We start from the raw sequence: 13,090 nt of genomic DNA, 5'->3' as shown, positions 1-13,090 counted from the left end.
CCATACTTTTTGAGGGCAAAGGGCACCCTTCACATTGTCCAGGTTGTAGATAGTAAAGAATCTCTCCAGAGGCTAGAGTTTCCAAAATGAAGTCTCTTTTATTTGGAATAAACAGTTAGAGTGAAAGGTGAAAGCGTACTCTTGAAATTAAAAACCTGCAAATACGAGCATTGCCTTTTTGTCTAAATAATTAGAAGCAGAAGCACAACAGTTTCTCCTCTCTATGGATCAGTAGCTGTATTTGGCGTAGATGATTATGCTATATCAAAGCCATGATTGGTCAACTGAGGCGTGAGCATTCATATCACAATCAGTGGCATATATACTGTAGTTAAGTATGTAACAGCTCGGAGTCTTTTGACAGTATATAAGCAACTTTCCAGGGCCCTACTGAGCTGCTCTTTACCTTTCTGTGGATATATCATACCTGAGTATAGCACTGTAGCTTTCTCTTTAAATCTTGCATATTTTATAACAAATGTGAATTGAATGTAACAATGTAAGATTCAGATTTTAAATGTGCATGCATGTTTTTAGAATGTAGAATGTCTTATATGCTTGTCTGGCCTTTTTGGTTGGGATCCAATTTAAAGTCTTAATTATAATGTAGATTTAAAAAAAAATAAATAATTTTTAACCCAATTTGTGTTTCTCTACCCAGACAGCATGAAGGCAGGATCAGTGAGTGAAATCAACATGAATCAAGATTTCACTGAAAATGAAAATATTTCCATTCCGTCTTATTTCTATATCAGTGGTTTTTCTGGTATACTTTACATGAGATACTACTATATATTTCTGTTTTTTGTCTACATCATTACTGTGCTTGGAAACTCCTGCCTCATGTTTGTTATCATTACGGACAGAAATCTTCACACTCCTAAATATATCGCTGTCTTTAATTTATCACTGACCGACATTTGTGAAAGTACCGCTGTAATCTCTCAGCAACTGGACACATTTTTGTTTGGGAATCAGTTGATTCCGTATGGATTGTGTTTGTGCAATATGTTCTCTGTTTTTTTATTTTTCGCAATGCAGTCACTAACTCTAACTATTTTGTCTTTTGACAGATTAGTAGCCATTTGTGTACCACTGAGGTATCATATGATTGTGACCCATAGATCAATTCTTGTTATAATTGGTGCTTCATGGAAACTTGCACTGTTGCTAGCAATTATTGGAGCAATTTTCATAAGCAGACTTTCTTTCTGCAAAGTTATTGTCACTGTTAACAGTTTCTACTGTGATCATGGGCCAATATATCGCTCTGCCTGTAACAATAATTTCCCAAGTACTGTGATTGCCAATTTGTTTCCGGCAATAATCATTGGGTTCCCAGTGTTTTTTATTATCTTTTCATATACATGCATAGCTGCGACATTATTCAGAATCACAACTCCACAAGACCGTCAAAGAGCCACAAAGACATGTACTGCTCATTTAATATTAGTGGCTATATTCTATGTACCTATCACATGTACATATACATTTTGGTCCTTTATAAACACTAACACAAGGATAATTAATCTTTCTCTGACCTCTGTGCTTCCTCCAATGCTTAACCCTATAATCTACACATTCATGACAGAGGAGTTCATGGTGTCTGTGAAAAGACTTCTTAAAAGAAGATTAATTTTCCCATCTCGGAAATAAACCTATTTTTCCCCCCATTTTAATAATATTAATAGTTGTGGTTTTTCTTTTTTTTTTTCTTTTTTTTTTTATGTATATTTCTTCGTGATGTTTACAATAATTGTTAAAAATGTTTTTATTTTATTTTTAGAATGCATTTCAACAATTAATTATCAGGAATCACAATGTCAGCTTCTTCTGCACATATAACCTTTGTCCATCCTATTTACTGTATATGGATTGGTATTCCAATAATACTAATCATCATCTCATATTTTTGCATTGCTGTGTCTCTGCTTAACATTGATTTAATGGAAATCCTGATTAGAAATTCTACAAAATCGCTTCATGTTATATGTCACCTCAACAATGTAAATATGATAATTAACGTTTTTAAATTGTCATCTGGTGAATATACTTTGCCCCCTGACTTGAGATCCTTATCCTCCTGATCCTGTTTCCCTCTCTGCCCTTCCATTGGTTTGCTGTTTGTCCTTAACTGTCTTATGTAATAAAAATTCCAAAATATAACTTAATAGTGTACATATATTAACTTAATAGTACGCAATAGTGTGATACATTTTCAAACAGGCATTACAAACGGCTACTACTTGGAGACCAAGAGGATAGGAATCAGTAAAGAAGATAGGAATCAGTAAAGAGATAGGCTCTGTCCCAAATGGAATCCTAAGCCCTCACGGTCTTTTGTGGCATAATGCCGCTTTGACTGTTGTGTAGAAGTCTGCTGAGGTTTCTGCTGAGCCCGCCTCAGTGCGGGTTTGTCAAAAGAGCACATCAAGGGCACATTTCGATCGCAAAGTAGGCACTTGCGAGCACTCTTCTGACACCTAAAATGACCAATGGGACACCCTATGGTCTTGTGGTCTTAACGTACATGCGCACGCGTTGACCACAAGTCCGCAAGTGCACATGAATTATGCCATTTGGGACAGGGCCAAATAAGCCACATTTACACTGCAGGTCTTGATGCACAATTCTGATTTGTTGACTATATCAGATTTTTTCGACCAGCTTACATCTTCTTTTAAAAGTTACCCATAGCCGATATCTGCACTTACACTATTTTACTTAGTGGTACTTAGGGAAACAGCTGTACCACAATGGAAAATGGTCCAAAAAGTAGTTTTTCTATAAAAAAATATGGTTTTCTTTTCTATTTAATTGCACATTTCTTTTCAAAATTGATATATATATATATATATATATACCTGGAACTTATGCAAACCAAAAATAAGTAGATCCATATCATTGTATCCCTATCATTCCCAATCATTTTGCTAACTCATCCTCACTCTCATCACATGGAAGAGCTAGCTCTGCATTCTTCCTATTGCCCTTTCCATTAAATATTGCTGTATTCATTTTCTGAAATGAAGAAATCAATTAGTTATATATAAATAAATACAACTATACTATAATAAACACTTCAAATAAATAAATAACTGCAATCATATTGTTGATGCTACTATCTATAAAAAAATCCCCATTGGGTAAATAAATTACTGCAGTTCCACTGTGGTAAAGCGTTGCCATATGGAAACATACCTGTTCCTCTTCGGTCGGTCAGTCGACGCCACGTCGAGACCGACGAATAGGAATCTCGCTAGAGAGGCCAATCTACTTCGAGTGAAACTAAAACAAGCCAATATACATTGGAGTGCAATCATTTGCATCAGCTGTGCAGCCTCGCAGCGCGGGTATATAATGAGCAGCTGGTGTGATTGCACATCAGCTTTTTGCTTCGGAGCCAAGCACTTCGATGCTCTCTACTGAACAGAGTGACTTCTACAAGCCTTTTGGACCTCTCCACCTTTGGTGCGAGCGTGACAGCACAGCAGCGCGAGCTGTCTTTTCTCTCTTCTCTCTTTTCTCTCTTTTTTTTTTTTTTTTGTCAAATTGAGCAAAAAACAAAATGCTATTATCACAGCTGGTAAGGTGTGCCTGAGACCACTCAACGGGCATTTTCACGGCTGGTAAGACCAGCAAAAGAGAGACAGCGCACAGACAGGTGCACATTCCTGTCTGTGTTCGCTGTGACCGTTCCCCAGCCTGCTTCAGCACCAGCGAGAGCAGTCCCTAAGAGGTTACACAGATAGAACGCGTCTTTTTAAAGATGACTTTCTATCTGTGTGTTTCTGGATGCGGTCGTTACCTGGGATCACGGGATGGTCACAATCGCTGCCTCGTGTGTCTGGGCATTGAACAAGCTGAGGCAGCTTTTGTGGATGAGTCATGTACCCATTGTGGGAAGATGACCATTGCGGAGCTGCGGTCGAGACTCTCGTTCCTTCGGAGTCCCCGTGCTTCTGCCTCGGTCCAATCCCCCTCAGAGGGTTGCTTCGGGCAGTGACATGGGAGACCTGAGGATTACGGTGAGCACGTCTCTCACGCTCCGCAGCCAGTTGAGCCACCATTGGAGAACGCCGGACCATCCTCGAGGTGTGTACCGGTTGTCTCTTTTGGTGCTCCCCGCGATGACCAGATGTCGATCGCTGCATCGGAGGGTGGGTCAGACTTCTCTGCGGACGACGACTCGGAGCTGCTACCTCCTTCAGGTGTGTCAGTGGTGCCCGAGACAGACCCGTAGATGATGGCCATGCTTTCCCGGGCCGCCAACAGGGTCGGGCTTGTGTGGAGCCCTCCACCGTGTCACGAACCCTCGAGGTTGGATGATTGGTATCTCGGGGTGGCGCGCGCTGGTTCTCAGCAACCCACCCCAGTGCCTTTCTTCCCGGAAGTGCATGAGGAACTTACGTGGACGGCACCTTTTACTGCCAGAAACCATTCCGGTGGCTCCTCCTCCCTCACCACCCTTGATGGTGGGTCAGCTAAGGGATACACGCGTATCCCGCCAGTGGAGCGGGCCGCTGCTATGCAGCTGCGCCCTAACTCCACTTGGCGCGGAGAGCCGTGTCTTTCTTCCCGGGACTGTAATTACTTGTCGGATTTAACCGGCAAGGCTGACAAGGCCTGTGTGGAAGCTGCCTCTGCTGTGCACGCCATGGCGTTGCTGCAGGTCCATCAGGCCAAGGCACTGAAGGTCCTGCACGAGGGTGGTCACGATCCTCAAGTTCTCCAGGAACTTCGTACCGCGACGGACCTCGCAACCAAGTCGCCTCCTGCACCTCCTGCGTTGTGGAACCAGGTAAGTGTTGCACAGCACACTCAGACTCCGCCATCCACTCCACTACAGTGAGAGCAGCCGATGCCCATGTCTTGCGCGTGGAGATCGCAGTCCTACTGGTGAAGGACGCGATAGAGCCGGTCCCTCCAGCCGATATGAGGTCAGGGCACTACAGTCCCTACTTCCTTGTACCCAAGAAAGGTGGTGGGTTACGACCGATCTTGGACCTGCAAGTTTTGAATCGGAGCCTCCACAAGCTACCGTTCAAAATGCTCACTCAGAAATGCATTTTCGAATGCATCCGTCCCCAAGATTGGTTTGCAGCGATCGACCTGAAGGATGCGTACTTTCATGTCTCGACTCTTCCTCGACACAGGCCGTTTCTGCGCTTTGCATTCGAGGGTCGAGCATATAAGTACAAGGTCCTGCCCTTCGGGCTGTCCCTGTCTCCCCGTGTCTTCACGAAAGTCATGGAGGGGGCCCTTGTTCCCATGAGAGAACAGGGCGTTCGCATCCTCAACTACACACAGGGAACTCGTGCTCAGGCACCTCAGCCAGCTGAGCCTTCAGGTCAACTGGGAAAAGAGCAAACTCGCCCCCGTGCAGAGAATCTCTTTTCTCGGAATGGAGTTGGATTCGGTTGCACAGACAGCGTGCCTCACAGAGCAACGCGCTCAGTCTGTGCTGAACTGCTTGAACACGTTCAAAGGCAGGATGGCGGTCCCACTGAAATTCTTTCAGAGGCTCCTGGGGCATATGGCAGCGGCAGCAGCGGTAACTCCGCTCGGGCTGCTCAATATGAGACCGCTTCAGCAATGGCTTCACGGCCGAGTCCCGAGATGGGCGTGGCATCACGGCACTCACTGGGTGACAATCACACCGGCATGCCGCCAGACCTTTAGCCTGTGGTCAGACCCCTCGTTCCTCCGGGCTGGAGTCCCCTTGGAACAGGTGTCCAGACATGCTGTGGTATTCACCGGTGGCAGAGGCATCTGTGAATACCATTGGCGTTCAACGGGCATGCAGTGTCAGGGGTGTGGACGGGCACATCAACTGCCTCGAGTTGCTAGCAGTACGTCTCGCTCTGAGCCGCTTAAAGAGGCCGCTACAGGGCAGAGACGTGCTGGTCCGTACGGACAACACTGTGACCGTTGCGTACATCAACCGTCAAGGTGGTCTACGCTCCCGTCGCATGTCGCAACATCTCCTCCTCTGGAGTCAGAAGCATCTGAGGTCGCTTTGAGCCATGTATGTCCCCGGTATGAGCTGTCATGAGCTGTGCTCCCGGGAGAATGGCGACTCCACCCCCAGGCGGTTCAGCTGATTTGGAGAGAGTTCAGGGAGGCTCAGGTAGACCTGTTTGATCTCAGAGACCTCCCACTACCAGCTGTTTTACTCCCTGACCGAGGGAACACTCGGCACGGACGCACTGGCACACAGCTGGCCCCGGGGATATGCATTTCCCCCATGAGCCTACTTGCACAGACCCTGTGCAAAGTCAGAGAGGTCGAGGAGCAGGTCCTTCTGGTGGCTCCCTATTGGCCCACCCAGACTTGGTTCCCAGAACTCATGCTCCTCGTGACAGTCCTTCCCTGGCCCATTCCTCTGAGTAAGGATCTTCTGACTCAGAGACGGGGCACCCTATGGCACCCACGTCTGGACCTTTGAAAACTCCATGTCTGGTCTCTGGACGGGACGCAGAGGTTCTAGGTGACTTACCCCCAGAGTTACTTAACACCATCACTTCTGCGCGAACGCCGTCTATGAGACGTGCGTACACCTTGAAGTGGAACCTGTTCGTCAAATGGTGTTCCTCTCGCAGAGAGAACCCCCGAAGATGTTTGATAGGGTCAGTGTTTTCCTTCTTGCAGCAAGGGTTGGAGCGAAGGCTGTCTCCCTCCACCCTCAAAGTACATGCTGCCGCTATTTCAGCATATCATGACCACATAGATGGCAAAACAGTAGGAAAGCACGACCTGGTCATCAGGTTCCTTAGGGGGGCGAGACGATTAAATCCTCCTTGTCCCCCCTCCATACCCTCTTGGGACCTTTCCCTGGTGCTTCGAGCACTTCAGGATGCTCCCTTTGAGCCTTTGCAGTCAGCAGACTTAAAGCTTCTCTCCTTGAAGACTTTGCTGCTGATTGCACTGGCCTCGATCAAGATGGTAGGGGACCTGCAAGCATTTTCGGTCGACGAATCGTGCCTAGAGTTCGGGCCGGGAGACAACCACATTGTACTGAGACCCCGGCCTGGCTATGTGCCCAAGGTTCCTACCACTCCCTTTAGAGACCAGGTAGTGAACCTGCAAGCACTGCCCCTGGAGGAGGCAGACCCAGCCCTGGCTTTGCTCTGTCCCGTTCGCGCTCTGCGTATGTACGTGAATAGAACTCAAAGCGTTCTCCCTCGACACAGACCATTCCTACTCTTTGCGTTCGATGGTTGAGCATATCAGTAAAAAGTCCTCCCCTTCGGGCTGTCCCTGTTGCTTCATGTCTTACGAAGGTCGTGGAGGCGGCCCTTGTTCCCATGAGAGAACACAGTGTTTGCATTCTCAACTATCTCGACGACTGGCTCATACTGGCCCACTTGCGAGAGCAGTTGTGCGAACACAGGGACATGGTGCTCAGGCACCTCAGCCATCTGGGGCTTCGGGTCAATGGGAAAAGAGCAAAATCTCCCCCGTGCAGAGGATCTCTTGTCCTGGTATGGAGTTGGACATGGTCAACCTAACAGCACGTCTCACGAACGAACATGCTGTTTCAGAAGCTCCTGGGGCATATGGCATCCGCAGTAACGCCGCTCTGATTGCTTCAAATGAGGCCGCTTCAGCACTGGCTTCACGGCCGAGTTCCAAGATGGGCATGGCAACGCAGCATGCACCGGGTGACAATCACCCTGGCCTGTCGCCAAACCTTCAGCCGTTGTCAGACCTTGCGTTTCTACGGGCAGGAGTCCCCCTAGAACAAGTGTACAGGCATGTTGTTGTCTCAACAGATGCCTCTACCACAGGCTGGGGCTCCATGTGCAACGGGCATGCAGCATCGGGCCCCTGGACAGGACTTTAACTGCCTTGAGTTGCTGGAAGTATGGCTTGCTCTGCGCCACTTCAAATCACTGTTACAAGGCAAGAACCTTTGCGTACATCAACCATAAGGGTGGTCTAACACTCCCATTGCAAGTCGCAACTCGTTTGCTATCTCCTCCTTTGGAGTCAGAATCATCTGAGGTTGCTTTGTGCTGTTCACATCCCATGCGAGCTCAATCGTGCAGCCGACGAGCTCTCACGACAGCCCACTCTCCCGGGAGAATGGCGACTCTACCCCGAGACAGTCCAGCTGATCTAGAAATGTTCCGGGGAAGGCGGAGGGGTCAGACTAGCAGAGTATGCCCAGAAGATCAGCCCCAGTACTAGGCTGCCCATATGTTGTGTTCCCTACGGCGATCCCGATATGTTTGCACCAGCTCTCCTATTCACTGTCATCATGTTGACAGATGAGGTCATTAAAATTACAGTTTTGATAGTTTGATAATAAAGTATATTTGAGACAATAGACTACATAGCTATGTGAAACTATAGTTTATATGAAACCCTTTTCTTTGCATAACACATTGACATTACACTACAGAATAGCTTTTTCTGCATTATATAAGCATTCATTTCACGTGTCATTGAACGGAAGGGAGGTTCTCGGTATAGCACGCATAAACGACAAATCCTTTTGATTTTCCCGGCAAAAACGTCCCGAGTCCTTCACACGAAAATCAGTCTATGGGCCTTCATACCTAGATACCCTAATAAGTCGGGAAAGGTCTAGTTTTTTTTAAGTTTCGTTACAAGCTGTTCACACATTGGCTATAAAAAAAAGAGTGATTAATACATGAAAATTCATACAAATAACCACTTTAAGGAGCTACTCTAATGACGAGGCAAAACTCACAGTGAATTACTGTACATTACATTACATTATATTATGGTGCTACCTCCCTGAAATGAGTTTTTGCTGAGTGGAATGTGTTGTGGCAGTTTAATTCACTAAACAATCATCTTTGGCGTAAGAGACAGTCTGGAATCAAATGATCATTAAAAAGTAATTTATTCTTGCAAGAAGGCCCAGTTGCCACACAGAAGTCACAAGTACAGTCTGTGGAACAAGTGCGACCAGGAGGGAGGGGCAGGCCAGTCTTTATACTCTGTTATTGTTATCTTCCAAGGTTCTTTAAACTCCAGAGATGGATAAGACACCATCAGTGATCCTATTATACTGAACTTTAGTTTAGCTTAACTTACAGCCTGCAAGTCCTAAATTGGACAGCCCTTTGACCTTAGGGGTCAGGGCTTCAGCCTTCAAAGCTCTCCCCCTCTTTCTCCTGCTTCGCAGGCGTTTCACATCAATCATTATATCACATAGTCAGCAACACACATAGTAGTCAATCTAGTGTATGTTAATGAAAATCAAAGTAAGTAATGAAAATCAAAAATCTCCCATTACAAATGTCTGTGTATGCCATTGTGTTGTTTACTGTGTGGGTTTATAGATGCAGAACACTGCTATTTGGCATTATACTGTGGACTGTGATGGTTTTGTAATTACTTGTAGTTATTTACTGTATTACTTCTGATAAATAAACAAGGCCTAATATAATGATTTGTGTTAATTGAAGAACATGCCTACATTATGTATTCAAGACTGTTCATTCAAGCAATAATTTCAGGAGGTTGAAGATATCTGTTCATAAGCATAACAAACATTATGCAGAAGATTTTTTAAAAACATTTGTTAAATTGAAAGCAAATGTTTTCATTTGACTTATTGTTAAACTTAAAACCACAAAAAAAAAAAAAAAAAAAATATATATATATATAAAAAAAAGCTTTATTTTTAAACTGAAATTATTTTTTACAGTGTAATGAATAAAAAAAGCAATCACAAAGCAAATTTAGGTTTCAGCCCAGAGGCTTTAAATATATTTGGCCTGCTTATGACACAATTTCTGTTACTTACAACATCTACATACAGAATCAACCAACTATTTATTAAATGATTACAGCTGATAAAACTAGTCAAATATTTCTAGTCAATGTACAAGTAAATCTTTCTTTAAGGCAGGTAATGAAAGTCAACTAACACCAATATTGTGGAAGGCAAAATGCACCTCGTTTCTACTTCACACACTGATCAGATCCTGTAAGTATATTTAATTTATCCTGCTGCATTTCATTTCCCTTTTTCTAGTAGTGTTCACCTTGCTTCGTTTGTACAGTTCTTTTATGGATTGCATGACCTCCTCTGTCTTTAGAGTGTATATGATGGGATTCAGCATAGGGGGTATCGCCTGTGTCAGGGAATTGTTAATTATTTGAACATTTGGATGCAAAGGTGTTGTTACAGCAGCAATATTATTGCTCATAACAGGGAGATAAAACATTGCCACCAATATGAGATGTGAAGTGCAGGTTTTGATGGCTTTGATCCGTTCAGCACCATGAGCAATCTTAAGCAAAGCCAGAGAAATGCAGAAATATGAGATGACGATCAGTATCAGCGGTGTGCAAATCAAGAGACCATAGGAAATTTTACCCATCAAAATATTTATCGTAATATCATTACAAGCTAGTCTGCAGATTGGGGCATAGTCACAAAAATAACTATTGAGTACATTAGACCTACAAAAGGAGATTCTATTCACTAAACCTACAAGTACAGAAAAAAATGTTACAGACACTATCCACATAACACCTATGATCAGAAACATGGCTGTTTTGGTAACAATAGCATGATACTGTAGAGGAAAACAAATAGCAACCAGTCTGTCATAAGCCAAAGCAAGTAGTGTCAAAGACTGCAGATTCATGAAATGATACACAAAAAACATATTTGTTAAAGCCACACTAAGTAGAAATTGTGTTTTTGTCAAACAGCGACCCCTAGAGTCGCTGTGGAATACTTGCACTGTCGTAAATATAACATTTTTACATGATTGCAGCTAAATCACAAGTAAATAGTCTATAGTCTAGGCCTACTGTATAATTTAATTTGTGTTGTTTTTATTGGAATGTAAACATTACAAAATGCCAGATAACATCAATTAAGTTAAAGGGTAACTAAACCCTAAACCAACTTTTTTTAGTTAATGATCTGTAAGGATGGGGCTTTATTAGTGCTGTTCATTGATTCAAGTAGTTTTTTTTACATTTGTGTTTAAAGTGTTTTAATTTTACAAAATATGGTGTAAAAATGTCTGAGTGCTGCCCTCTTCAGGTTGAACAGTGGCTACTGCAGTTGAATTTTCCTATTGGAAGTTGTGGTACACTCTGACGTCAGAGGGTACCAGCTAACCACGCCCTTGCCTGCAGAGAGATACGTCACAGATGCACACCCCCTCTCCACTGGGCTCTGCCTACTTTTCTAGCATTTTTCAAATATTGCCAGTGGGTGGAGTCAGGCTCTGACCAGGGGTTTAGTTACCCTTTAAATGTACGTCGCATTATTTCATAACATTGGCCGTTATGATGTCATTAGACATGATTATTGCAATTTATCATAATAGTTTGCAAATTGTGCTCGTTTACACTATTTACAACCTCTACGTTAGGCTTATTTATGATAATTATGTGAGATATTGAAAGCTGTTCTCATGATAATCGCAGGAATCAACGTCAACAGCGTCGTCTATCCCTCAGGACTACGTGATAAATACACCTCACAACACCTGCGTTCAGCTGGCAAACTAATTCGTGAGGCATAGCTATCTGATTTATCAAAACGATTCCATTTACACCTGGTCACATAAATGTATTTTTGCGAAACGGATTTAAATTCGATCTTCAATTCTCGCGCTATGCAGATTTAATGGAGTGCACGTCACCGAGATATGAGCTGCATTTTATAGATCATCAGCTAAAATTTCAAAATCAAAGACCGCAATAAGAGAGAGCAGTAACAGCCCTGGTAAGATCATTTCGTTTCTTTACTTTTAATGATGAAGATTGTGTGTTAAGCGTCTGCGACTTACTTTCACTTTGATTTGCGATAGTTTGCACGTTGGCTTGATGCAGTTGCTCATCTGCGGTGATGCGTGTTCCAGCGCGTCGTCATATCTGGATATAACATATAGCCTATGCAACGCTCTCACACGTTTGTTTTTTTTTTAGCATTTTTGGGAAGAGTACAATTTACATGTGGTTTCAAAAACCATATGCATTTACACTTGTCCAGTTTCGTCTGGAATGCGTCTCAGATCTCCTCCTGAAGTGGTTTGAGGAATCGGATTCAAATCCGTCTCAAATGCGTTTCGGAGGGCATTTAAACCTGGACTTTTCACGATTGGATAGCTATCCGATCTGAGAAAATGCATGAAACAACCCCCATGACAAAAACATACGCACGAAAGCCGAAAACAAACGCTGGTTGGCCTCTCACGTCCAAATTTGACGAAGTGGTGGGGGAAGTGACGTATGCCGTAAAGCAGTCGAATTTTGTAGTTCTTTTTGTGCTCTGGTTACTACCCGAACCCCGAAGTTACATAGTGCCAGTAAAAGCGATACAGACCCTGTCAGGCTATGGCAGATGTGTCATTCAACCTATTGTAAGTCGATGTACCATCACAAGGATCTTGGAAATATATTATGAATGTTGAAAAGTTACATAGTGTCGCTTTAAGCACGCTTCATATGAAATCTCCTGGTGGTCAAATAAAAACATTTCTATGATTTTTGGAATCAAAGCCGAGCTTCCACACAGATCAGAAAGGGCCAGATGGAAAACAGCAATGTATTTGGCTGTGTGAAGTCTGCGGGCCAAATAAATGATACACATGATAAATGAATTCCCTAAAGAAGTCACAACATACACCAAAGACAAGAACACATAGTAGTATTTTGCATGTGGAATATTAGAAAAGTCACTAATGAAAAATGTTGCAGGACGAACAAAGGTCTCATTTGCAGAGGAGTTTGACTGAATGGAGCTCATGACAGCTGTTGTCTGGATTTTTGTGACCTGTAATGAAGAACTGTTATAAAAATGCACACTATAACAAATTATTCAAATAATGCTTTAATTCCCAGTCACAGTACATTAATAAATAAACAGTCTTAAATGTTCTTTGACAATAATATTATAATAATACAATTGTTTTGTCTCTGCAGTAAATCTATTTAGAAAAAAATAAACAGACGAAGCACATGGTTCATACTCTACCTTCTCCAAAGCTGCCAGAATCTCATTATTATACCACTAATCCGACATATTTATAGTAGATCATTCTCTTGCGCTTGGGACTTTCATGGATCATCACTTATCCCAATA

The 13,090-nt window shown here is 43.4% G+C and overlaps 2 protein-coding genes across 2 annotated transcripts; one reads left to right on the top strand and one right to left on the bottom strand.

Moving 5' to 3' along the window:
• Nucleotides 1-696: 696 nt before the first annotated feature.
• Nucleotides 697-1,656, top strand: LOC309489619 (olfactory receptor 7A40-like; the record flags this gene model as incomplete). Its single annotated transcript, XM_082158480.1, has 1 exon — nt 697-1,656. The coding sequence occupies one exon, from the start codon at nt 697-699 to the stop codon at nt 1,654-1,656; it is 960 nt and encodes a 319-aa protein (XP_082014606.1).
• Nucleotides 1,657-9,977: 8,321 nt separating this feature from the next.
• LOC309489617 (olfactory receptor 51E2-like) lies at nt 9,978-12,754 on the bottom strand (the record flags this gene model as incomplete). Its single annotated transcript, XM_082158478.1, has 2 exons — nt 9,978-10,671; nt 12,447-12,754. 2 exons carry the CDS (start codon nt 12,752-12,754, stop codon nt 9,978-9,980), a joined length of 1,002 nt encoding a protein of 333 aa, XP_082014604.1.
• Nucleotides 12,755-13,090: the final 336 nt, after the last annotated feature.

This window comes from Leuciscus leuciscus (assembly GCF_965113295.1).
Source record: "Leuciscus leuciscus genome assembly, chromosome: 24".
NCBI lineage: Eukaryota > Metazoa > Chordata > Actinopteri > Cypriniformes > Leuciscidae > Leuciscus > Leuciscus leuciscus.
Note: the sequence above shows the minus strand (reverse complement) of the source record. Positions and strands in the feature narration are given on the sequence as shown.